Source organism: Octopus sinensis, linkage group LG30 (genome assembly GCF_006345805.1).
Source record: "Octopus sinensis linkage group LG30, ASM634580v1, whole genome shotgun sequence".
NCBI classification, from domain to species: Eukaryota; Metazoa; Mollusca; class Cephalopoda; order Octopoda; family Octopodidae; genus Octopus; species Octopus sinensis.
Window position 1 is genome coordinate 6,504,728 of NC_043026.1, and position 27,500 is coordinate 6,532,227.

Below are 27,500 nucleotides of genomic sequence, written 5' to 3' on the forward strand. Positions count from 1 at the left end.
AGTCCTGATCCAGTAGACCTATGATCAAAAATGTTCCAGCAGTGACCATCCTGTCTTTATTTGGACATAGTGTACCTAGGACTACATTAGCTAATGTGTCCTTCCATGTTGCTGTTTAGCCCCAGGTCAGTCCTGATCCAGTAGACCTATGATCAAAAATGTTCCAGCAGTGACCATCCTGTCTTTATTTGGACATAGTGTACCTAGGACTACATTAGCTAATGTGTCCTTCCATGTTGCTGTTTAGCCCCAGGTCAGTTCTAACCCAGCAAACTTATGATCAAAGATGTTCCAGTGGTGACCATCCCATCTTTGAGGTGTGATCAATAATTATCCAGATTATATATATTAAAAAAAAACAACACTAATAAACACAAAAATTAAATTTACCACAAAAAATTTTTTTTTTTTATTTCAAAATTTCCAAAAAAAATAAAATGCCAAAAAAAAAAAAGGAAATAAAAAACATCTAGAGTAATTTTAAATTAAATGTCAATGGTTTAATTCTATGTACATAAGTATCGTTACTATATCACATTGTTAGTCAGGAGGAGGAGGAGGGAGAACGGGAGGAGGAAGAGAAATGGCAGAGAACGGAAGAAGAACAGAGACAATATTGTAATAATAATAATAGTCCCTTCTACTAAAGGCACAAGCCCTGAAATTTTGGGGGAAAGGGGAAATAGTAAATTACACTGACCCCCAGTGTGAAACTGGTACAAAATTTATTGACCCTCCAAAAGGATGAAAGGCAAAGTCGACCCTAGCGGAGTTTGAACTCAGATGAATAGTAATAATAATAGTCCTTTCTACTAAAGGCACAAGCCCTGAAATTTTGGGGGAAAGGGGGGAATAGTAAATTACACTGACCCCCAGTGTGAAACTGGTATAAAATTTATTGACCCTCCAAAAGGATGAAAGGCAAAGTCGACCCCTAGCGGAGTTTGAACTCAGATGAATAGTAATAATAATAATAGTCCCTTCTACTAAAGGCACAAGCCCTGAAATTTTGGGGGAAAGGGGGAATAGTAAATTACACTGACCCCCAGTGTGAAACTGGTATAAAATTTATTGACCCTCCAAAAGGATGAAAGGCAAAGTCGACCCTGGCGGAGTTTGAACTCAGAACAAAAAGATGAATAATAATAGTAATAATAATAATAATAAGCCTTTCTGCTATAGGCGCCCAGCCTGGATTTTGTGGGGAGGGCGACGGTCGATCGCATCGACCCCAGTGTTCAACTGGTACTTATTTTATCAACCCCCGAAAGGACGAAAGGCAAAGTCGACCTTAGTAGGATTTGAACCTAGAATGTAAGGATGAACAAAACCCCACTAAGCATTTCTCCTGGCATGCTAACGGCTCTGCCAGCTTGCCTCCTGCCGCCTTAATAATAATAATAATGATAGGCACAGGAGTGGCTGTGTGGTAAGTAGCTTGCTAACCAACCACATGGTTCTGGGTTCAGTCCCACTGCGTGGCATCTTGGGCAAGTGTCTTCTACTGTAGCCCCGGGCCGACCAATGCCTTGTGAGTGGATTTGGTAGACGGAAACTGAAAGAAGCCTGTCGTATATATGTATATATATATATGTGTGTGTATGTGTTTGTGTGTCTGTGTTTGTCCCCCTAGCATTGCTTGACAACCGATGCTGGTGTGTTTACGTCCCCGTCACTTAGCGGCTCGGCAAAAGAGACCGATAGAATAAGTACTGGGCTTACAAAGAATAAGTCCCGGGGTCGATTTGCTCGACTAAAGGTGGTGCTCCAGCATGGCCGCAGTCAACTGACTGAAACAAGTAAAAGAGTAAAAGAGTAATACACACAAGAATGACTGCAACAAGCAGTTTCCCACCCCCTAATACATACATACATCCATCCATCCACACACATTTTTATAGGGTTCAGTGGTAGGATTACGGCCATTCTGGAGTGACACTTCTAAGGGTATAAACCATAAACTGGTTAACAGCTTTATATTTTACTTGTTTCAATCATTGGACAGTGGCCATGCTGGAGCAGTCAAACAAATCAACCCCAGCACTTGTTTATAAACGTGCTACTTATTCTATTGATGCCCTTTTACTGAACTGCTAAGTCATAGGGACAAAAACAAACCAACACTGGTTGTCAAGTAAGGGGGAAGACACAAAGACACACATGTATCTGTCTTACTTTCATATATATATATATATATCTTCTGTGATCAGGGTGTGTGTGTGTGTGTGTGTATATATATATATATATATATATATATATATATATATATACACATACACACACATAGACTACTTCAGGCCGAGTAGTCCATCCCACTCAAAAGGTCCTCGAATAAGGGTTGTTTAAAGGATGTTGAATGAGGGTTTCCAAGGTGAATTATCCAAACCCCAAACAATTCCTTTCAACACTATGCTCCCCCCACTACTTCTGCTCATGATCAGAGATGCACATATCGTCAGCCACCAAGGGAAATGCTCAACTGGTTAAGGTCAAACAACTGACAAGCAAATCTGTGGTGTTGAGCAGAATATTTGCTGCAACCCATCTTTTATACCAGGACAAAATTCAGTTAAGACCAGAAGCCATGAGAGCCATTATTATTATTATTATTATTATTATTACTATTATTATTATTAATGTTGCCTAACATTAGCACAAAGCCACAAATTTTTGAGGTAGGATATAGTGAACTGAATCCCTCAATACACAGCTGGTACTTAATAAATGAAAAATAACATTAACCCTGACAGGAAAGGGACCTGGACTGATATTATAAACTGTTTGTCCCATTTTCTATCAAATCTGAAATTGTCTCAGCCAATTTACTAATTCAGCAATTTTGAATGCCAGTCTACCAATTTTTTTTTCTATTAATTAACCAATTTTGCAATTTAGTCTGTCAAACCCCCAATTCTGTGATTTAGCCTGCCAATTTACCAGTTCTACAATGTAGCCTGCCGCTGTACCAATTCAGTTAGCCAATCTACCCCTTCTACAATTTTACCTCTTAATCTACCAATTATGCAATTTAGCCTGCCAATCTATCAATTACACAATTTAGCCTGCCAATCTACCAATTACACAATTTAGCCTGTCAATCTATCAATTATGCAATTTAGCCTGCCAATCTACCAGTTACGCAATTTAGCCTGCCAATCTACCAATTACGCAATTTAGCCTGCCAATCTACCAATTATGCAATTTAGCCAACCAATCTACCAATTATGCCTGCTAATCTACCAATTATGTAATTTAGCCTACCAATCTACCAATTATGCAATTTAGCCTGCCAATCTACCAATTATGCAATTTAGCCTACCAATCTACCAATTCTGCATCCTTATTATCCTCAGCAATAATGATTGAAAAAAAAACTAAAGGAAAAATCTTTTGTCATGGTGTAAATAGGGGCCACTGGAGTAAATAATGTTAAAGTTAGGCATTGGGAGATAAGGGCCATAGGCAGTAAACATGAAGGTTATTAGAAAGGGGGTAATAAAATTGAGTTGCATGGGAGTGGGGCAGTTTAGTTTTAAGGGGACAGACTAGTGTTTAATGAAGCAAAATGTTTTTAAAGGGTCACAGTACAGTGTTTTTATCAAACAAGGAGTTTTTAAGGGGTTGCAAATAGTTAAGGGAACAATACAGTGTTTAACCAAACAAGGAGTCTGAAAGGAGACATCATATGCCTCTTGCCCCCGGCACACCCTCCTCCACCAAGACTTTTGTCAGCCAATCCTGTCCTGATCAAGGGCTAGGGCATGGCCCCATGCCCAACCCAGAACAACCATCTCCAACCCAGAAGTGCCCTATGAAATGCAAACTGATCCCTAAATACAGACTTGACTGTGGGTATGCGTTGACATCTAGATAAAATAGGGGTCAGAAAAAGGAGTGGAAGGCAGGAAGAAGACAAAAAGGCAAAAAGAAAAAAATAAAGAGATTGGAAAAATATTTACAGATAAGGATATATTTATAGAAGGGCTGGAGGCGGGGGTTAAGGGGGGAGAAATGGGAGTAAGGAGAGAGGAAGAGAGACAAGAGAAGAGAGGGAAAGAGGAGCAAGATGAGAGGGGGGAGAGTAGTGAGAGGAAGGAGAGAGATGCGCAGGTGCTAACTAAAGAGAGTTTAACGAGCCAGATTAATAACAATTAAAATGGAAGAGATTCTAACGAGCCAGAGTTATAATTAGGCTGGAGCACATCTCAAAGAATTCCAGGGTTTGGTGAGTCTGCATCTTCTGCGGTTCCTTGTTTTCTTGGTTCTCATCTGAAATGGAAGAGAGGAAAGGGTTTTTGGAGTCAGACAGGGCAATGTTTGATGAGGGGACACACACACAAGGAGATGTAGGAAATACACACACACACAGATAGGTACACATACCCACAGATACACACAAAGATACATGTGTACACACACACATGCATACACAGATGCACACATACACACAATGCAGACAAAACCACAATTGGCAAAAAGGCAACCACCTTTATAATAATAATAATGACAATAATGATAATGATAATATAATAATAATGATAATGATAATAATGATAATAATAATAATAATAATAATGATAATAATAATGATAATGATAATAATATAATGATAATAATAAATAATGATAATAATGATAATAATAATGATAATAATAATAATGATAATAATAATAATGATAATAATAATAAATAATAATGATAATAATAATAATAATATAATGATAATAATATAATAATAATAATGATAATAATAATGATAATGATAATGATAATAATAATGATAATGATAATAATAATGATAATAATAATAATGATAATAATAATAATGATAATAATAATGATAATAATAATAATAATAATAATGATAATAATAATGATAATAATAATGATAATAATAATAATAATAATAATGATAATAATAATAATGATAATAATAATAATGATAATAATAATCCTTTCTACTGGAAGCAAAAGGCCTGAAATTTGGGGGAAGGAATTAAGTTGATTACATCAACCCCAGTGCGTAACTGGTACTAATTTTATCGACCCTGAAAGGATGAAAGGTAAAGTCGACCTCAGTGGTATTTGAACTTGGGATGCAAAGAAGGACAAAACGCCACTAAGCATTTTGTCTGGCATGCTAACGATTCCACCAACTCATAATAATAATTCTTTAATTGGCCACAAGGGGTCACATACTCTTCCACCACGACTTTCTTTCACTCTTTCTTCCTCTTACTGTTGTACCTGTATTTCAAAGGGGCCAGCCTTGTCACACTCCTGTGCCACGCTGAATCTCCCCCCGAGAACTACATTAAGGGTACGCATGTCTGTGGAGTACTCAGCCACTTGCACGTTAATTTCACGAGCAGGCTGTTCCATTGATCAGATCAACTGGAATCTTCATCATCATAACCAATGGAATGCCTTGAGAACTATGTTAAGGGTACGCATGTCTGTGGAGTACTCAGCCACTTGCACTTAAATTTTACGAGCAGGTTGTTCCACTGATCGGATCAAATGGAATCTTCATCATCATAACCAATGGAATGCCTTGAGAACTATGTTAAGGGTACGCATGTCTGTGGAGTACTCAGCCACTTGCACTTAAATTTTACGAGCAGGTTGTTCCACTGATCGGATCAAATGGAATCTTCATCATCATAACCAATGGAATGCCTTGAGAACTATGTTAAGGGTACGCATGTCTGTGGAGTACTCAGCCACTTGCACTTAAATTTTACCAGCAGGCTGTTCCATTGATCGGATCAACTGGAACCCCCATCATCATAACTGACTATCGAATTGCTCTTCGTCTTGAAGAATAATAACAATAACAATAATGGTGTCAAATTTTGGCACAATGCCAGCAATTTTGAAGGGAGGGAGGTAGTCGATATACCACTGACCCCAGTACATGACTGGTACTTTGGTACTTATTTTATCGACTCTGGAGGAATGAAAGGCAAAGTTTACCCCAGTGGGGACACACGAGGCAGAATGAAGATTGAATGGTTCATGTTTAAGGCTATTAACAGGGACCAGAAAGAATTGTTAGGGAATTTCGAGTTACTCACCTAAAGCCTGAAGGAAATCTTCAGCAGCATCTGGGGAGGAAAGAGAGAAAAAGGGGAAATTAAGACCAGTTTTGTCAGTGCTGTCATCACCTCCACTAACACCACCACCACCATCGTCATACCAAACATCACTACTGTCACCACAACGTCCACTATCACTACCACCATTATCTTCATCATTGCTACCACTACCACCACCAGCATCATAGCAAACATCACTACCATCACCAATACTACCACCACCACCACCACAGCAAACATCACTACCATCACCATCACCACCACCATCACCGCCACAACCATCATCACCATCACCACCACCACAGCAAACATCACCATCACCACCACCGCCACTACCATCATCACCATCACAGCAAACATCACTACCATCACCACCACCACCGCCACTACCATCATCACCATCACCGCCACTACCATCATCACCATCAACACCACCACCACCACCACCATCATCACCACGACACCCATCATCACCATCACAGCAAACATCACTACCATCACCACCACCACCATCACCGCCACTACCATCATCACCATCACCCCTACTACCATCATCATCATCACCGCCACTACCATCATCACCATCATCATCACCACCACCACCACCACGACACCCATCATCATCACCATCACAGCAAACATCACTACCATCACCACCACCACCATCACCGCCACTACCATCATCACCATCACCCCTACTACCATCATCATCATCACCGCCACTACCATCATCACCATCATCATCACCACCACCACCACCACGACACCCATCATCATCACCATCACAGCAAACATCACTACCACCACCGCCACTACCATCATCACCATCACTACCATCACCACGACACCCATCACCATCACCGCCACTTCCATCATCACCATCACCACCACCACAGCAAACATCACTACCATCACCACGACACCCATTACCATCACACAACACATCACCATAGCCTCTACCACAAAATGCCACATAATTTCCTCCCCACAAACAACCCCCTACCCAACACCTCCCACCCACCCATCAAAGTCAGAGCGAGCCTTACCTGATGATATGGAGGAGGCCAAACTAGAAGTAGCACCACCAGCAGCCGCAGCAGTAGCCCCCAAGAAGGGGGGGCTGCCTGTCGAAGCGCGACCACCTGCGGCAGGCAGTGAAGGGGAACATTCGTTGACATCGACAGTGTTTAGGCTCTTGAAATCAAGCAGGTAGCTCTTCTGATCCACCTGGTAGAGCTGCAAACTCATACGCACCTGCACAGGAAGAGAAGACAACAGCAATGGCATTAGCAAGAACAACAACAACAAAAGCTGTTTTTGAGAAGGGCACAAGGCATGAAATAATGGGGGGAGTGCGAAGTGAGGGAGATTATTTAACGGAATGAGACAACTGGGCGCAGCTGTTTCGATGCTGACAATTTGGCACGGCTGAGTGGAGATTGAATCTGTTTTGGAAACTGTTTTGGCACTAAACACACACAAACATTTGTTGGAATGAGACAACTGGGCGCAGCTGTTTCGACGCCGACAATTGGCACGGCTGAATGGAGACTGAATCTGTTTTGAAAACAGATATTTTTGGCGCTAAACGCAAACACACACACACAGAGAAACATTTGTCGGAATGAGACTGGATGCCCTTCCTAACGCCAACCACTTTACAGAGTGTACTGGATGCTTTTATGTGGCACCACATGGACACTTTTTCACGTGACACTGCATGGGTGCTTTTACGTGGCACCACCATGGGTGCTTTACACAAACAGAAGGATTGGTCTGAACACTTCTGCTGTGGGATTAAACACTTTTCTCTCCTCAGACACATAAATCAAAATATGTTCACAAACATAAACAGAGAGAAAGAGAGAGTGCCTGAGAGAGAGAGAGAGAGAGAGGGCCTAAGAGAGAGAGAGAGAGAGGGCCTGAGAGAGAGAGATACTTACAAAGGTAACTAGTTGCTCATACATAAACAGAGAGAAAGAGAAAGATTACGATTGAATACAACTGACAGACACTTTACCTCTCCTCAGACACATATATAGAAATATGATTACACACACAAACAGCGAGACAGATGGACAGAACGAGAGAGGAAAAGAGGAAGAGAGGAAAAGGTGAGAAGTTGTGAGAGACATTGCGATTTAGTAAGTAAATACAACTGATATAAACTTCTACATGGTAGCCAGACCTGGTAGAAATAGCAGCCAAATCTCCCCCAAATCACACTGCTGTCTTATCTATGTATATATGTATGTATGAGCCAATGAGGGAGACCTCTACATGGTAGCTAGAGCTGGTAGAAATAGCAGCCAAATCCCTCCTAAATCACACTACTGTCTTATCTATGTATGAGTCAATGGGGGAGACCTCTACATGGTAGCCAGACCTGGTAGAAATAGCAGCCAAATCTCCCCCAAATCACACTACCGTCTTATCTATGTATGAGCCAATGGGGGAGACCTCTACATGGTAGCTAGAGCTGGTAGAAATAGCAGCCAAATCCCCCCCCAAATCACACTACTGTCTTATCTATGTATGAGCCAATGGGGGAGACCTCTACATGGTAGCCAGACCTGGTAGAAATAGCAGCCAAATCTCGCCCAAATCACACTACTGTCTTATCTATGTATGAGCCAATGGGGGAGACCTCTACATGGTAGCTAGAGCTGGTAGAAATAGCAGCCAAATCTCCCCCAAATCACACTACTGTCTTATCTATGTATGAGCCAATGGGGGAGACCTCTACATGGTAGCTAGAGCTGGTAGAAATAGCAGCCAAATCTCGCCCAAATCACACTACTGTCTTATCTATGTATGAGCCAATGGGGAGACCTCTACATGGTAGCTAGAGCTGGTAGAAATAGCAGCCAAATCCCTCCTAAATCACATTACTGTCTTATCTATGTATGAGCCAATGGGGGAGACCTCTACATGGTAGCTAGAGCTGGTAGAAATAGCAGCCAAATCTCGCCCAAATCACACTACTGTCTTATCTATGTATGAGCCAATGGGGGAGACCTCTACATGGTAGCCAGACCTGGTAGAAATAGCAGCCAAATCTCCCCCAAATCACACTACTGTCTTATCTATGTATGAGCCAATGGGGGAGACCTCTACATGGTAGCTAGAGCTGGTAGAAATAGCAGCCAAATCTCCCTCAAATCACACATTGTCTTATATATGTATATATGAATGTATGAGACAATGAGGAAGACCTCTACATGGTAGCTAGTCCTGGTAGAAATAGCAGCCAAATCCTCTCAAATCACAACCTAACATCTAAAGGTACAAATCAAAAACAAAAAAAGTAGAGCATTAAAAAGGTCAAACGAGGACAGAGGTCACTTACATATCGTCCAGAAGAATTCCTCCGACGAACCCGGACATAAAATGGGTTTACAACTTTCCACTCCTGTAAAAAAGAAAACAAAACAGATAGATAAATATTAATATGACACACATGTACATGTGTGCGTATATATATACACAAACACACACGCTCATATGTTATCTTTGACAGGAGAGTTCATCATATATATATATATGTATGTATGTATGTATGAACAGATTTGTTTTTGTGCCTCTAGGTTGACACTAGCTCTGTATTTCATCACAAGCCATGATAATAATAATCCATTTAGGTGCATATAAATATTATATGTAATATAGTAAAATTCTACGTATAAGTAACACAACCATGACCACCACCATCTAATACCAACATATCACACAACAGACAGCACAGAAAACAAATTAGAAAATTTTAAAAATTTACTCACAAAATTTAAGGTTTTCATAGCTCTGAACACTTCGTACATAATGTCTTGAGGTTTACTTTGAGACCGAATACCTGTAATATAATAGGGGATTATGATTAATGTAGTTCAAATTAGTTTTAATTCGAAACTTGTCTAGGTAAAACTTCAAACTGCAGCTGATGTTGAGACCCTGGTTCAAGAAGTATGGAACCACTTCTTACCCCATTGCTGTTCCCAGTAAATGACTGTTACATTCAGGCATGGTGCAGGTTTGGCTGTGAGGTTAAGCAGCTCACTTTGCAACCTTATGGATTCAGGTTCAGTCTCACTGTGTGGCACCTTGGGCAAGTATTTTCTAATATATAGAGCTTTGGGCTGGACAAATCCTTCTGAGTGGATTTGATAGACAAAAACTGAAAGAATCCCATTGTGTGAGCGTGTGTGTATACTACATGTGCATACATGTGTGTGTGTGGGAAGACACTCACGTTTCTTTGTTTTGAGACTATATGAGTCGTAAACAAGTGCCACTGTCATACAGGCAGTGTATTTTTGGTTTCCAGTCTTTCATGAAAACATTTTTGACCACAAAGAAATATCACCTTGCCTGGAAGCAGGAGAGGGTTGATGATAGGAAGGGCATCCGCTGTAGAAAAATCTGCCTCAACAAATCCCATCCAACCCATGCAGAGCATGGAAAATTGGACGTTAAAGCAGAATCGTTAGCACACCGGACGAAATGCTTAGCGGTATTTCGTCTGTCACTACGTTCTGAGTTCAAATTCCGCCGAGGTCGACTTTGCCTTTCATCCTTTCGGGGTCGATTACATAAGTACCAGTTACGCACTGGGGTCGATGTAATCGACTTACTACCTATGTCTGTCCTTGTTTTTCCGCTCTGTGTTTAGCCCCTTGTGGGTAGTAAAGAAATAGGTATACAGAGCAACCTTGGTTTATGAATCTAATTAAGAGCACCATCCGAGCGTGATCATTGCCAGAGCAGAAATCTGGCCTCCGTGCCGGTGGCACGTAAAAGATACCATCCGAGCATGATCGTTACCAGCATTGCCTTACTGGCACCTGTGCCGGTGGCATATGTAAAAGATTCGAGCGAGGTCGTTGCCAGTACCGCCTGACTGGACCCCGTGCTAGTGGCACGTAAAAAGCACCCACTACACTCACGGAGTGGTTGTTGTTAGGAAGGGCATCCAGCAGTAGAAACTCTACCAGATCAAGATTGGAGCCTGGTGCAGCCATCTGGTTTGCCAGTCCTCAGTCAAAATCGTCCAACCCATGCCAGCATGGAAAGCGGACGTTAAACAATGATGATGATGTGTTCCTGAAGGCCGTTTGTCACCTGAAATGTTTTAAACCGAAACTATTTTTCTCCTAAGAAATTCAGGAAAAGCCTGGTGAATTCAAGCAGGGATGTGTACCGAGTGAAAGCAAGGCAGCAGACGGTCATTCCGCTACTGATTGTCTGAGCTTGTTGCCAACCACTGTTGCTGATTTCATGTGTGGTACTCAAGACACCGTTTGCCACCGGAGACATTTTATGTTAGAAAAATTGTTCATAAACCAATTTGTTCATGACTAGCAGTATCGCCCGGCGTTGCTCGGGTTTGTAAGGGAAATAACTATATAAGCATTTTTAGAGAGTTATAGCCAAAAAATAGCAAAAAAATGCATTAAAAATGGGGAAAAAAATGATGGTAAATTTTTTTTTAAATCGTTGACTCATCGTAGACATTTTTAGAGAGTTACTTCCCTTATTTAATAGCGAAAAAATGCATTAAAATGGAAAAAAATGATGGTAAATTTTTCTTTTAATCGTTGACTCATCATAGACATTTTTAGAGAGTTACTTCCCTTATTTAATAGCGAAAAAATGCATTAAAATGGAAAAAAATGGTAAATTTTTTTTTAAATCGTAGACTCATCGTAGACGTGCGCTAATACCCAGAAGGGCTCGATATGAATCACGACTATAAGATACCCGCTTTTGGTTAAACTGCACCGCAAAATGTGGGAGTAGTTAGGAATCTAAATCGAAGGGGACAGACACTCACACAACTACAGTTTTATATATATATATATATATATAATATATAAAGACTAGTAGTATCGCCCGGCGTTGCTCGGGTTTGTAAGGGAAATAACTATATAAGCATTTTTAGAGAGTTATAGCCAAAAAATGCATTAAAATGGAAAAAAATGGTAAATTTTTTTTAAATCGTAGACTCATCGTAGACGTGCGCTAATACCCAGAAGGGCTCGATATGAATCACGACTATAAGATACCCGCTTTTGGTTAAACTGCACCGCAAAATGTGGGAGTAGTTAGGAATCTAAATCGAAGGGGACAGACACTCACACAACTACAGTTTTATATATATATATATATATATAATATATAAAGACTAGTAGTATCGCCCGGCGTTGCTCGGGTTTGTAAGGGAAATAACTATATAAGCATTTTTAGAGAGTTATAGCCAAAAAATGCATTAAAAATGGAAAAAAAATGGTAAATTTTTTTTAAAATCGTAGACTCATCGTAGACATGTGCTAATACCCAGAAGGGCTCGATATGAATCACGACTATAAGATACCCGGTTTTGGTTAAACTGCACCACAAAATGTGGGAGTAGTTAGGAATCTAAATCGCAGGAGACAGACACACAACTTCACTTTTATATATAAAGATGAGAGGCGTTCGTAAACTTACACACACACACACACACACACACACACATATCATATACACACAAGAGGTAGGAACTGATATGTTTACCCAGGTGCCATTTCGCTTTCTTGGCTGGAGTGTGGTGAAGTTTATTTTCAGTAGCTAACAGTGGGTCGAGGGTACGGCTTACATTCTTTAATTCTGAAAAACACAATAAAACAAACAACTATAACAATAATAATAATAAATAGCAACAAAAATAACAAGAATCATAAGGATTTCTTTAACTGGCCCCAAGGGCCGAAGACATACAGATCAATAGCGAAGGATTAATTGCAGCACACAAAATCAAGTGGGTTTACATCAATCAAAAGGGGATACTACCATATTAAGGGATATCAATCCACTTAGGGTAATCCAAGGTAAACCCCACGCAAAAATTCAGGATTACTCTGCCATCCCCAAGGCATGGGAAAGTGACCCCTTCTAATAATAAGGATTTCTTTTATTGACCACAAGGGGCCAAGACATGGAGGACAATATCGGAGTTACAGCACACAAAAACAGGTGGGGTTTACATCAATCAAAAGGAGATACTTTAACCCTTTCGATGTCAACCTGGCTGAAACCACTTCTGGCTCTGTAGTACAAATGTCTTGTTTTCATAAGTTTTGAATTAAAATCTTCCCCCAAACCATAGTCACAGTTTATGTTCCTAAGACTAGCTTAACGATAACGAAGTTATTTCACTAAATTCTTTGTTATATTTAAAATTAATTGAAAGAGACACAGAGCATCTCAACAGAAATATGGTAAGAAAAGGGTTAAGAAGAAAAAATAATCAGCAGAAGATATGAGAGAAGGAGACCTCAATGTGGTCACTCTATATGCTAGAAATAATAGCCTAAATTTCCTTCAATCTACACCCTTCCAACTGCTTTTAATGTGCATCTGCCCAAATGTAGAAGTGTGTTTGATTGATCTCAGAGCTGAGAAAAATAATAAGGATACAGGAGGCTGTAATAAAAGGGTTAATGAAATAATTCCAAAAACACAAAATACTTGAACTTACCTGGCATTCTTTCTGGGTGAGGTTTGAGGGGACTTGACTGTAAAGTAAAAACAAAGGAAGTTCATGTTAGAAGAACAACAACAACAACCCTTTCTGCTAAAAGCACGAGGCCATAAACTTTTTATTGACCTCGAACGAATGAAAAGTAAAGTCGACTGTGACAGAATTTGAACTCAGACCGTAACGACTGGAAAAATACTGCTAAGCATTTCGTCCAGTATGTTAACGAATCTACCAGCTCACCGCTTTAATAATAATCCTTTCTACTATAAACACAAGGCCTGAAAATTGGGGGAGGGGACCAGTCGCTTAGATCAACCCACAGTACACAACTGGTACTTAATTCATTGACCTCGAAAGGATGAAAGGCAAAGTTGACTTCAGCAGAATTTGAACTCAGAATGTAAAGACAGACAAAATGCTGCTAAGTGTTTCACCCAGTGTGCTAACGATTCTGCCAGCTCACCACCTTATATAATGATAATAATAATAATAATGTAAAGTATAAAAGCCATCTCAATATGGCTAACCACAAAGAAAAGGGTTACTGTAGCTTTTTAGCCCCAGGAGATCATCTTCTCCAGCTGGCTTTAGACACCCTTTCAGTGCCCTTTAGGTATTTGCAAAGGGAGGCCATCCCTTTCTCGGGCTTACGTGAAAGGGATGGCCTCCCTTTGCAAATACCTAAAGTGCACAGAAAATGTGTCTAAAGCCAGCTGGAGACGATGATCTCATCATCATCATCATTTAACGTCCGCTTTCCATGCTAGCATGGGTTGGACGGTTCAACTGGGGTCTGGGGAGCCCGAAAGCTGCACCAGTCCAGTCAGATCTGGCAGTGTTTCTACAGCTGGATGCCCTTCCTAATGCCAACCACTCCGAGAGTGTAGTGGGTGATTTTATGTGCCACCGACACAGGTGCCAGACGAGGCTGGCAAACGGCCACGCTCGGATGGTGTTTTTTATGTGCCACCGACACAGGTGCCAGACGAGGCTGGCAGACGGCCACGCTCGGATGGTGTTTTTTATGTGCCACCGACACAGGTGCCAGACGAGGCTGGCAGACGGCCACGCTCGGATGGTGTTTTTTATGTGCCACCGACACAGGTGCCAGACGAGGCTGGCAGACGGCCACGCTCGGATGGTGTTTTTATGTGCCACCGACACAGGTGCCAGATGAGGCTGGCAAACGGCCACGATCGGATGGTGCTTGTTACGTGCCCACAGCACGGAGGCCAGTCGATGCGGTACTGGCTACGGCCACGTTCGGATGGTTTTCTGATGTGCCACCGGCACTGGTACCACAAAGATACAAATTCCATTGATGTTCATCTATTTTGATTTGCTTTGATTTTCACTTGCCTCAACAGGTCTTCACAAGTGTCACAAGAAGGAAGGTATGCACAGGTGGACTGACTACGTCCCAGATCTCCTGGGGCTAAAAAGCTACAGTAACACCCCCACTTTGTGGTTAGCCATATTGAGATGGCTTTTATACTTTACATTGTCGAGCGATTACTGTTTACATCTCGTTCAGAGATTTAATAATAATAATAATAATAAATAACAATAATAATACTGTAAAGTATAGAAGCCATCTTATCATGGCTAACCACATTGGGGAGGGGGTTGTTACTGTAGCTTTATAGCCCCAAGAGATCATCGTCTCTAGCTGGCTTTAGACACAATATCTGTGTCCTTGGAGTATTTGCAAAGGGAGGCCATCCCTTCCTCGCAAGCCTGAGTGACACGCTCGAACTAGTTTCGGGATTTTTGTCCGTATCACTCAGGCTTGCGAGGAAGGGATGGCCTCCCTTTGCAAATACTCCAAGGACACCGATATTGTGTCTAAAGCCAGCTAGAGACGATGATCTCTTGGGGCTAAAAAGCTACAGTAACATCCCCTCCCCAATGTGGTTAGCCTTTTTTAAGATGGCTTTTATACTTTACATTGTCGAGCGATTACTGTTTACATCTCGTTCTGAGATTTAATAATAATAATAATGATAATAATAATAGTAATAATAATAATAATAATAATAAATAACAATAATACTTACCAGCATAAATGAATCTGCTGGAGGGCTTGATGCTAAGAAGAAATCCTTATTTTCTCGGCATGCTAAGAAACAGAGAAGAAAGAATGGTCAGAGAATAATGAAAGTAATGGTATAGCAATGGTATAGCGCTATAGTGGTATGGTATGGTTCTGATGTAGTATTGTAGTGGTATCTGCTTGTGAGTTAAGAAGCTTGTTTCCAAACCACATGGTTCCGAGTTCAGTCCCAGTGTGACACCTTGAGCAAATGTCTTCTGGTACAGCCCTGGGACGACCGAAGACCTGTCAGTGGATTTGGGAGATGGAAACTGAGAGAAGACTGTCGTGTGCATGTGTGTGGATGTATCTTTCAGCTTAGCTCTGTCTGTGTGTCTTGTTGTCCACATGTCTGAGGGTGAAGGCCGGCAGTGAGTGTGGGTGAAGGCCAGCAGTGAGTGTGGGTGAAGGCCGGACGAGAGTGTGGGTGAAGGCCGGACGAGAGTGTGGGTGAAGGCCGGACGAGAGTGTGGGTGAAGGCCGGCAGTGAGTGTGGGTGAAGGCCGGCAGTGAGTGTGGGTGAAGGCCGGCAGTGAGTGTGGGTGAAGGCCGGCAGTGAGTGTGGGTGAAGGCCGGACGAGAGTGTGGGTGGGTGAAGGCTGGCAGTGAGTGTGGGTAAAGGCCGGCAGTGAGTGTGGGTGAAGGCCGGCAGTGAGTGTGGGTGAAGGCCGGCAGTGAGTGTGGGTGAAGGCCGGCAGTGAGTGTGGGTGAAGGCCGGCAGTGAGTGTGGGTGAAGGCCGGCAGTGAGTGTGGGTGAAGACTGTAAGAGTGTGAGTGCACAATGATATACTGACCTTCCGTTTCTATTCGTTTGTTATCAATAACGAGGTTATATGCAATTAGTAACTCATCATGGGGCTCGTTCTTGTAAATGGCCGAACGCACTTCATTCTCGGTGACATTGTATTTCTGAAAGAAAAAGAGGTAAACACTGGATTAAGTAGTGGGGCAGGGATTAAACCACTACATCACAAACATACATTAAACACAAGCACATCAGAGACACAGCATCAAGGCGGCCACATCACGGATGCAGCATCAAGGCGGCCACATCACGGATGCAGCATCAAGGCGGCCACATCACGGATGCAGCATCAAGGCGGCCACATCACGGATGCAGCATCAAGGCGGCCACATCACAGACGTAGCATCAAGACCGTCACATCAGACATAGCATCAAAGCCACTACATCACAGACACAGCATCAAGGCCACCACATCACAAACGTAGCATCAAAGCCAATACATCACAGACACAGCATCAAGGCCACCACATCACATTGTTCTTACCTCACAAATCTCCTTTACTACATCCGTATCAATGACATTACAGTCTTCATCAACAGAGGGGAACAGATAAAGTGGGAGGTCAACTTTAAACCAATCATGTTCTCTGAAAAACAAAGGTCAAGATTAAAAATGCAGTTTGGGAAAGCAATAACCCGGAATTTTGATGGAAGACCACTTTAACCCTTTTGTTACCATATTTCTCTTGAAGTTCACTGATTTTGCTTCAACTTATTTTGTAAATAATGAAGAATTTAGTAAAATAATTTATGATTAAATGGGCATTTGAAGCATCCTGAGAGTTTGACGGAAGGATCTAATTTGGATAACTTTAAAACAAGGAGTTGTTTTTTTTATCATAGAATCAGGAGTGGTGGTCTCTGGTAGATTGATATCAAAAGGGTTAACCTCAGCGTAGCCATGGTAAAGATAAAGTTGTTGCTTAACCTTTTTGTTGCCATATTTGTGCTGAAATCCTCTGCCTTTTTTTTGATTAATTTTGTAAATAATGAAGAATTTAGTAAACTAACTAAATAGGCGCAGGAGTGGCTTTGTGGTAAGTAGCTTGCTAACCAACCACATGGTTCCAGGTTCAGTCCCACTGCGTGGCATCTTGGGCAAGTGTCTTCTGCTATAGCCCCGGGCCGACCAATGCCTTGTGAGTGGATTTGGTAGACGGAAACTGAAAGAAGCCTGTCATATATATGTGTATGTGTTTGTCCCCCTAGCATTGCTTGACAACCGATGCTGGTGTGCTTACGTCCCCGTCACTTAGCAGTTCGGCAAAAGAGACCGATAGGATAAGTACTGGGCTTACAAAGAATAAGTCCCGGAGTCGATTTGCTCGACTAAAGGCGGTGCTCCAGCATGGCCGCAGTCAAATGACTGAAACAAGTAAAAAAGTAACTCATTATTAATCTGATGTTTCGAACACTAATTAACACGGAATTATAATGGAAGGTCTTAATTTTGATCCAGGAGCAGTCTTGGACAGTTTGGTATCAAAAGGACTCACTTGTAAGATAAACTAATGAGGAAAGTATTGAACCCTCGCTGGCCTTAATGAGTCCGTATGGGTCTCTGCTCAGCACCAGTGACGTCCTAAAACATTCCTGCAGCTGAGTGAACTGGAGCAACGTGAAATAAAGGGTCTTGCTCAAGAGCACCACACGCAGCCCGGTACGGGAATCGAACTCAGTACCTTGTGATTGTGAACACAGCGTTATAACCTATTTCTGTATTACCCACAAGGGGCTAAACATAGAGGGGACAAACAAGGACAGACATAGGTATTAAGTCGATTACATCGACCCCAGTGCGTAACTGGTACTTAATTTATCGACCCCAGAAGGATGAAAGGCAAAGTCGACCTCGGCGAAATTTGAACTCAGAACGTAACGGCAGATGAAATACCTATTTCTTTATTACCCACAAGGGGCTAAACATAGAGGGGACAAACAAGGACAGACATAGGTATTAAGTCGATTACATCGACCCCAGTGTGTAACTGGTACTTAATTTATCGACCCCCGGAAGGATGAAAGGCAAAGTCGACCTCGGCAGAATTTGAACTCAGAACGTAACGGCAGACGAAATACCGCTAAGCATTTTGCCCGGCGCGCTAACGATTCTGCCAGCTCGCCGCCTTTTATAACCACTGAGCCATGCACCCTCGCTTGCACAACTGTACACAGAGCAATCCTTACCTGATATCTTTGATGGTGGCCCTCTTCAACGGATCTACCTGTAGGCATTTGACCAGTAGATTAGTGACGTCCTTGCTTAGATAATCCGGAATTGGAAACATACCGGACTTAATCTTTCTAAACAACGTTGGAACATGTTCGTCATCAAATGGAAGCTGGAACGACAAGGATTAGAAGAAGGATGGAGATGATGAGGAGGCTGTGGCTAGCATTCAGTTACGGTGGGGGAAGGTAGGGTGTTGGATAGATTGCAATGGGTGGGGGTGTGAATAGAGAGAGGTGGGATAGAGGGACAGAGATACAGAGAGAGAGAGAGAGATACAGAGAGAGAGAGATACAGGGAGAGAGAGAGAGAGTGAGTAAGTAAGACTAAAAAGGCCATCCTTTTACCATCTCACACAAGGTCTGTAAAGAGCAGAGACATTGCCTCAGCACACACACACAGGGAAGGAGAGAGGAAGAGAGAGAGAGAGGGAGAGAAGGAAGGTGAGACACAAGTGAGAGAGAGAGAGAGTGAGGAAGGAAGGCAGGAAGCAAGACAGAGAAAGAAAAGAGAGACTTGCATCACCAGATTGTTTCACAGAGTAAAAAGGTAAACCAGAGAAGGAGACGGACATTGCTTTATCTCTTTCTTGTACAGTGGCATAGGGTGGAGAGGGGAGGAGAGAGAGGGAGGGAGGGAATGATAGAGAGGGAGGGAGGGAATGAAAGAGGAGAGAGACAATGAAAGAGGAGAGAGACAATGAAAGAGGAAGGGAATGATAGAGAGGGAGGGAGGGAATGAAAGAGGGAGAATGAAAGAGAGGGAGGGAATGAAGGAGAAGAGGAGAGGGAATGAAAGAAAGGGGAAGATAGCGAGAGGAAGAGAGGGAATGAAAGAGACAAAGAGAGAGGGAGGGGGAAAAAGAGAGGAAGAGACATGGAGAGAGAGAGAGGGGGAAGACAGGGAGATGAGAGGAGAGAGGGGAAGACAGAAAGAAAAGAGAGAAAGAGAGGAAGGAAAAGACAGGGAGAGAAAGAGAGAGAGTGCGTGTGTGTGTGTGTGTGTTGGTGCTAAAAAATGGAGATTATCAGCGTACCGTTCCGCACAGCAAGGCATATAAAACAACACCACAACTCCAGATGTCAACTTCTGGACCAGCGTACAGTCTGGAAAGAGAGAGAGAGACATTAGTATGGTAGAGAGACAGACACAGACAAACAGGTAACTTTGACCTTTGCCCCCGACACTGTGGGTCACTCTCATGCCCTGTCCCACCCCCATACTCCACCCCCACCTCCCAATTTCTCGTCCATGGATTTATTATTACTGCTGCTCCCAAGGCATTGCTCACAACATCATAAGCGGAAAGTGTAACCTCTCGAAAGAGCTGTTCTTCACTCCTGCTCCAGAGCGTCGGCTGCGGAGTCATTCCGAAAAGCTCTATCTGCGATGATTTCATCTCAATCGAAGGAGAGGGGCTTTCTCTGTCCGGGTTGCAGATCCATGGAATAAGCTGCCGGATGAGATGGTGAAGATGCCGATGACCGCTCGGTTCAAAGTCTCCCTTGACCACAAGTGGCCTGAACTCTTTACATGAACACCACCCTGTACAAAACTCCATGTCCCCCTACATGGCCTTGCGTTTTGCTTTTTGAGCCAAAAAATTAACTAACTAACTAAGCAAGCCTAGTGAGGGTGCCAATTAAGTTTTTGACAACCCAACCATGCAATGCAACAGGTGGTACTGGATTCCATGTAACCAGTAGTACTCACAAGAAACCTCACAAGGACCCCTTTCTATCCACAAACCACTTTTCCCAATCCTTCCTCCTTCAAAACATTTCCACCCCACTCTTGAATCTCTTTCCTGCAAGTATTGACCAACAATAGTTCAAACAGAACATTAACTGTATCCATGCAAACTGGTCTTGCTCCTAGGTATCTGGTAGTGGGGCCTCGGTATGGGAGTTCCAGGGTTTTGAGGAGTGTGGGACAACCTCTTACCCACTAACACAGAGCAGTTGCACCAGTTAGGGTCCCAGCTATGGGCCAACCAGCATGTATACCACCTGTTTCAACCCCCGGCTATATCTGTTCTGATGATTAGCAAATCCTCTGCAATGGTCAACAACTAATGGTAAGATTAGTTGCGGCGAGTTGGCAGAAACGTTAGCACGCTGGACGAAATGCTTAGCGGTATTTCGTCTGCCACTACATTCTGAGTTCAAATTCCGCCGAGGTCAACTTTGCCTTTCATCCTTTCGGGGTCGATTAAATAAGTACCAGTTTCGCACTAGGGTCGATATAATCGACTTAATCTGTTTGTCTGTCCTTGTTTGTCTTCTCTGTGTTTAGCCCCTTGTGGGTAGTAAAGAAATAGGTATGGGAGTTCCAAGGTTTTGAGGAGTGTGGGACAACCTCTTACCCACTAACACAGAGCAGTTGCACCTGTTAGGGTCCCAGCTATGGGTCAACCAGCATGTGTACCACCTGCTTCAAGACCAGGCTAGGTCTGCTCCGATGATCAGCAAATCCTCTGCGATGGTCAACAACTGATGGTAAGATGAGTTGTTTCAGATCACACCGTCCCAAAGTAAGCACACGTGTGACTGGGGACCACATATGAACCTGTATTCCAACTGAAACTCCAAACATGGCCTCTACACCTTGACATCATGAACAACAACATTTTCTGCAGCCGACTGCAGTCAGCATTTGTGAGGGACGTGGGTGAGCACATGGTCAGAGGTGCCTTAACCCACCAGGAGTGAACCCCCACCACAAGTACAAGTATTGAGTGTGGTCAACCAATTTCATTCTAGTGTTTCTTCAGTAAAAATGTCTGTATTTGCAGTTGGCTTGACTTAGAATTGTTAAATCATATTTAGGAAAAGAGAAATAGTGTTTACACTAATTGTGAATTAACTTTCAGTGTTGCCCATGAAGTATGTAATATGCGGCAGAGTCCCACACATCTATAAGTCACAAAGACAATTTCACAGTTAAAAGGGAAGCAATTATACTTACTTTCCAGAAATAACCTCTGGTGCAGCGTAATTCGGCGAACCGCAGCTGGTTCGCAGAAACTCTCCGTCCATCATCATGTTTGAAAGCCCTGATAAAAATATGAACATAGACATTACTGATAACAACAAAAACACAGCAACATCACCAGCACTGTGGTGAAGAAAAATTTCTCCGCAGAAGAAAAAATTCAAATCGGACCATGTTAACACCAAAAATTATTTACATCAAAAAGGTGCTTTTTTTCTATGAAAATCCCTATTTTTTACAATGTTTCGACTGCTGTGTTGCCATTTTTCGGTGTATTTCAACCAGAAAACTGTTCACTTAAAGAGAATAACAAGCTACATAATGAAAAAAATTTTACTTTTCAAAAATTCCAATTCTAAAGGGTCGAAACAAACCCGAGCAATGCCGGGTGATACTGCTAGTATATATATAAAGCTGAAGTTGTCTGTGTGTGACAGGTTTGGTAGCCTTCAACTAACACTATCTCCTCTGAGACCCTGTGGCGCAAGTTGACCAAAATTGAGAGTATGATAGAAGAAGGCTTGCTCTTCCTTCCGTAGAAGAAAAATTTCAAATCAGACCATGTTAACACCAAAAATTATTTACATCAATAAGGTACTTTTATTCTATGAAAATCCCTATTTTTTACGATGTTTTGACTGCTGTGTCGCCATTTTTCGGTGTATTTCAACCAGAAAAATGTTCACATAAAGAGAATAACAAGCTACATAATGCAGAATTTTTACTTTTCAAAAATTCCAATTCTAAAGGGTCGAAACAAACCCAAGCAACACCAGGCGATACTGCTAGTTTTAATGATAAAAGGGATCACGAGGAATATAAAGGAAATCGGAATAGAGTGCCCTGTAGAACTGTTACAAAAGGTTTGCCTCCTTGGCACAGCCAGAATAATCAGGAAAGTATCAGATAATTGAGGGGAACAGATAGCAAGGTACCATAGGGTGCAGGTAGGAAGCCCGCTACACATGCAAGACGCCAGGAGTTCCAACAAAATCTCTCTATATATAAACGGCAGTTTGTCTGTGTGTGTTTCTGTGTGTCTGTTAGCTTGTACCCTCACCCTGACCACGGCTTTCAACCGATTCTGATGAAACTTGACACACACATAGCCCAATGTCATAATTCAAAACTAACGCAGCGAAAATTTCGAAAAGTTCCCCCAGTTCTGAAAAAAATCGATAAATTCGACATGGGGTCGAGAATCAGAAACACAAACCACAGACTGTCTAGGGGACGCAACTCGACCTTTTTAACTCTCAAAAAAAAAATTTACCATCATTTTTTCCCCCATTTTTTTGCTATATTTTGGCTATAACTCTCTAAAAATGCTTATATAGTTATTTCCCTTACAAACCCGAGCAACGCCGGGCGATACTGCTAGTTTGAGTTAAAAAGAATAGAATAATTGTAATTGAATATTCACCAAAGTCGGCAATTTTCACATTGAGCCGATGATCCAGAAGAAGGTTTTCAGGTTTCAAATCACGATGTACCACCATGTGGCGGTGACAATAGTCAACACCTGAAATAATTTGCTGGAAGAATCGCCTTGCTTCAGCATCTTTCAGCTGGAAGAGAAGAGAGAGAGAGAGAGGGAGAGAGAGATGAATGTACAGGCCGTTGTGGACAGCGAGTGAGAGAGAGAGAGAGGCAGACATTGAGTGAGAGATAGATGGACAGTGAGTGTGAGCCAGACAGAGAGAAAGAGAGAGAGACAGACAGACAGACAGACAGACAGAGAGAAAGAGACAGAGAGACAGACAGACAGAGAGAAAGAGAGAGACAAACAGAAGAGACAGAGAGAGACAAACAGAAGAGACAGAGAGAGAGACAGACAGACAGAGAGAGAGACAGACAGACAGACAGACAGAGAGAAAGAGACAGAGAGACAGACAGACAGAGAGAAAGAGAGAGACAAACAGAAGAGACAGAGAGAGAGACAGACAGACAGAGAGAGAGACAGACAGACAGAGAGAAAGAGACAGAGAGACAGACAGACAGAGAGACAGACAGACAGAGAGAAAGAGAGAGACAAACAGAAGAGACAGACAGAGAGAGAGACAGACAGACAGAGAGAGAGACAGAGACAGACAGACAGACAGACAGAGAGAAAGAGACAGAGAGACAGACAGAGAGAAAGAGAGAGACAAACAGAAGAGACAGAGAGAGACAAACAGAAGAGACAGAGAGAGAGACAGACAGACAGACAGACAGAGAGAAAGAGAGAGACAAACAGAAGAGACAGAGAGAGAGACAGACAGACAGAGAGAGAGACAGACAGACAGACAGACAGAGAGAAAGAGACAGAGAGACAGACAGACAGAGAGAAAGAGAGAGACAAACAGAAGAGACAGACAGAGAGACAGACAGACAGAAGAGACAGAGAGAGAGACAGACAGAGAGAGAGAGAGAAATAGAGAGCCAGATGAACAGAAAGAGAGATCGACAGACAGATGGACTGAGAGAGAGAGAGAGAGACAGACAGACAGAGAGAAAGAGAGAGACAAACAGAAGAGACAGAGAGAGAGACAGACAGACAGAGAGAGAGACGGACAGACAGAGAGGGAGAGAGAAAGATCGACAGACAGATGGACTGAGAGAGAGAGATAGAGAGAGACACACACATGCAGAGAGTGAAAAGCTGGTGCCTTACCTTTCCATGTTTTACGATATAATCAAATAATTCACCGCCCGATACGAACTCCATCACCATAAAAATATCTGTAGGTGTGCTGAACACTTGGTAACTGCAGGTAGGACACACGGACAGCCACGGGACACGGGACACGGGGTGGAGGTGAAAAAGAGAAAAAAAAAGAGAAAAACACATAAAAATACAAAACTTTCAATGAAAATTTGTTTGTTTCTTTTAATTCTTGATACTTTTTTTCCCTCTCCTTAATTGGACGACTTAGAAGAGTGTTAACGAAGAATTGTTTGACAGCTGGATGCCTTTCCATTGTCCATGCTGGCATGGGTTGGACAGTTTGACCAGGGCTGGCATGGGTTGGAAGGCTGCACCAGACTCCAGTCTGATGACCGTACAGATTTCCAATTTCCAACAAACAAGATGAACCATTTTGAGCAAAATTTATTTACTCTTTTACTTGTTTCAGTCATGTGACTGTGGCCATGCTGGAGCACCGCCTTTAGTCGAGCAAATCGACCCCAGGGCTTATTTCCTGTGTAAGCCTAGTACTTATTCTATCGGTTTCATTTGCTGAATCGCTAAGTTACGGGGACGTAAACACACCAGTATCGGTTGTCAAGCGATGTTGGGGGGGACAAACACAGACACACAAACATAAACATACATATATATATATATATATATATATATATATATATATATATACGATGGGCTTCTTTCAGTTTCCATCTACCAAATCCACTCACATGGCTTTGGTCGGCCCGAGGCTATAGTAGAAGACACTTGCCCAAGGCGCCACGCAGTGGGACTAAACCCGGAACCATGTGGTTGGTAAGCAAGCTACTTACCACACAGCCACTACCACCACCACCACCATCACAACCACTCATCATCATCATTGTTCGACCGTGGTCAAGACAATGGAATTTACCATGCTACGCCAGACTTCACGGTCCATCATGGCATTACGGAGGTCCTGTTGCTGGATGCCTGTATCCCTGGAGATTACATCAGGGTAGGTGTGTCTACCTCTGGTATTGCGAGTAGATGGCTTCCAGAGGAGAAGAGTAGAAATTACCTCTTTTTCAGCTCCACAACCAATGTCCAGCAAACTGGACTCTCCTACCTTTCACAAGAGATGACACAGGTGGTAGTTTCCCATATATTTGCATTTTGGTTGGATGGCGCTTCCACAAGAGATTTTGAGCTCTCATAAGGAGGCGAGTGTAGGTTCCATCCAACCGCCTCTCAAGCTTCTTTGATAACATCCAGGTTTCTGAGCCAGGTTTCACAACCACTACCGCAACTCCACCACCACCACCACCACCACAACAACTACTACCACCAGCACCACCCCCACCACCACCACAATCACAACTACTACCATCACCCGCACTCCCACCATGACCTCCCCTCCCATCCCATCATACTTACAGCTTGATGATATGTGGATGTCTGAACAGTTTGAGGTTTTGGATTTCTTTGCGAATCTTCCCGACGACATCGAGATTCTTGATTTTGTTCCGGTTGACAATTTTAACAGCAACCTTTTGCTTCGTTTGTTCATGAGTGGCAACTGGGAAATTGCAAAGAGAAAACAAAAAATTAATTAATTAATTAATTAATATACAGGACAAAATGAGAAATAGGTTTTTATTATTTAAACAAATAAAGAAACAAGCAAAAAATAATTTAAAAATTCCTCTTTTTTTTTTGGTCAGGCACAGATGTGATTGTGTAGTAAAGCGGCTCTCTTGGCAAATACATGGTTTTGGGTTCGGTCCCATAGTGTAACAGCCTTGGGTAACTCATCAACTATAGCCCTGGCTCATACATATATACATAGATAAGAGAGTAAGATGTGATTTGAGGGAGATTTGGCTGCTATTTCTACCAGGTCTAGCTGCCATGCAGAGGTCTCCTTCATTGGCTCATACATACATATATACATAGATAAGACAGTAGGGTGTGATTTGAGGGAGATTTGGCTGCTATTTCTACCAGGTATAGCTACCATGTAGAGGTCTCCCTAATTGGCTCATACATACATATATACATAGATGAGACAGTAGGGTGTGATTTGAGGGAGATTTGGCTGCTATTTCTACCAGGTCATCCTACCATGTAGAGGTCTCCCTCATTGGCTCATACATACATATATACATAGATAAGACAGTAGGGTGTGATTTGAGGGAAATTTGGCTGCTATTTCTACCAGGTATAGCTACCATGTGGCAGTCTCCCTCATTGGCTCATACATACATATATACATAGATGAGACAGTAGGGTGTGATTTGAGGGAGATTTGGCTGCTATTTCTACCTGGTCTAGCTACCTTGTAGAGGTCTCCCTCATTGGCTCATACATACATATATACATAGATAAGACAGTAGGGTGTGATTTGAGGGAGATTTGGCTGCTATTTCTACCTGGTCTAGCTACCATGTAGAGGTCTCCCTCATTGGCTCATACATACATATATACATAGATGAGACAGTAGGGTGTGATTTGAGAAAGATTTAGCTTGCATGTAGAAGTTCTCCCTGACATCATTATATGCTACAGAGCAAGTTAGAAAGGTTAGCAGGAGGGGTGGGAAGGTAGAAGGTGGAGTGGGTATGTGGAGCAGATGGAAGGGTGGATAATAGGGTGGGGGTGGAAACGCTTTACTAAGACAACAAGGGGCCTTCTGTAAACAACAAAGTAAAGTACATAATTTAGGAGATGTTGAACAGAGGTGGAGAGGAGGTAGGGCCAGGTGAATGGTGACCTGAAAACGTAGTGGTGGGGGGAGGAGGTGTTTAAAGACGGTGGTGGCGGTGGTGGTAGTGATGGCGATGGTGGTGGAGGTGCTTCTGGTGGATGAGGGGACAGAGGAGGAGGTGGTGGCGGAGGAAGAGGTGGCGGAAGAGGAGGTGTTGGCAGAAGAGGAGGTGGTGGCAGAAGAGGAGGTGGTGGCAGAAGTGGAGGAGGAGTGGCAGAAGTGGAGGAGGAGTGGCAGAAGAGGAGGAGGTGGAAGAAGAGGAGGAGGTGATGGCAGAAGAGGAGGAGGTGGCAGAAGAGGAGGAGGTGGCAGAAGAGGAGGTGGTGGCAGAAGAGGAGGAGGAGGGGTGGC

General features: G+C 42.6%; 1 protein-coding gene across 1 annotated transcript in view; it reads right to left on the bottom strand.

Moving 5' to 3' along the window:
- Positions 1-2,751: 2,751 nt before the first annotated feature.
- The window catches only part of LOC115226336 (5'-AMP-activated protein kinase catalytic subunit alpha-2), a 31,637-nt gene continuing 6,888 nt past the window's right edge, over positions 2,752-27,500 (bottom strand). The window contains exons 2-17 of the mRNA XM_029797335.2: positions 25,820-25,961; positions 24,389-24,482; positions 23,159-23,303; positions 21,709-21,796; positions 19,778-19,847; positions 18,699-18,853; positions 16,996-17,098; positions 16,501-16,615; positions 15,672-15,733; positions 13,612-13,648; positions 12,648-12,740; positions 9,878-9,948; positions 9,448-9,510; positions 7,145-7,352; positions 6,078-6,107; positions 2,752-4,269 (exon numbers count right to left, since the gene is read on the bottom strand). Of these exons, the coding sequence (XP_029653195.1) occupies positions 4,169-4,269; positions 6,078-6,107; positions 7,145-7,352; positions 9,448-9,510; positions 9,878-9,948; positions 12,648-12,740; positions 13,612-13,648; positions 15,672-15,733; positions 16,501-16,615; positions 16,996-17,098; positions 18,699-18,853; positions 19,778-19,847; positions 21,709-21,796; positions 23,159-23,303; positions 24,389-24,482; positions 25,820-25,961 (1,577 nt within the window). The 3' untranslated portion in view covers positions 2,752-4,168. The remainder of the gene's footprint in view (positions 4,270-6,077; positions 6,108-7,144; positions 7,353-9,447; positions 9,511-9,877; positions 9,949-12,647; positions 12,741-13,611; positions 13,649-15,671; positions 15,734-16,500; positions 16,616-16,995; positions 17,099-18,698; positions 18,854-19,777; positions 19,848-21,708; positions 21,797-23,158; positions 23,304-24,388; positions 24,483-25,819; positions 25,962-27,500) is intronic.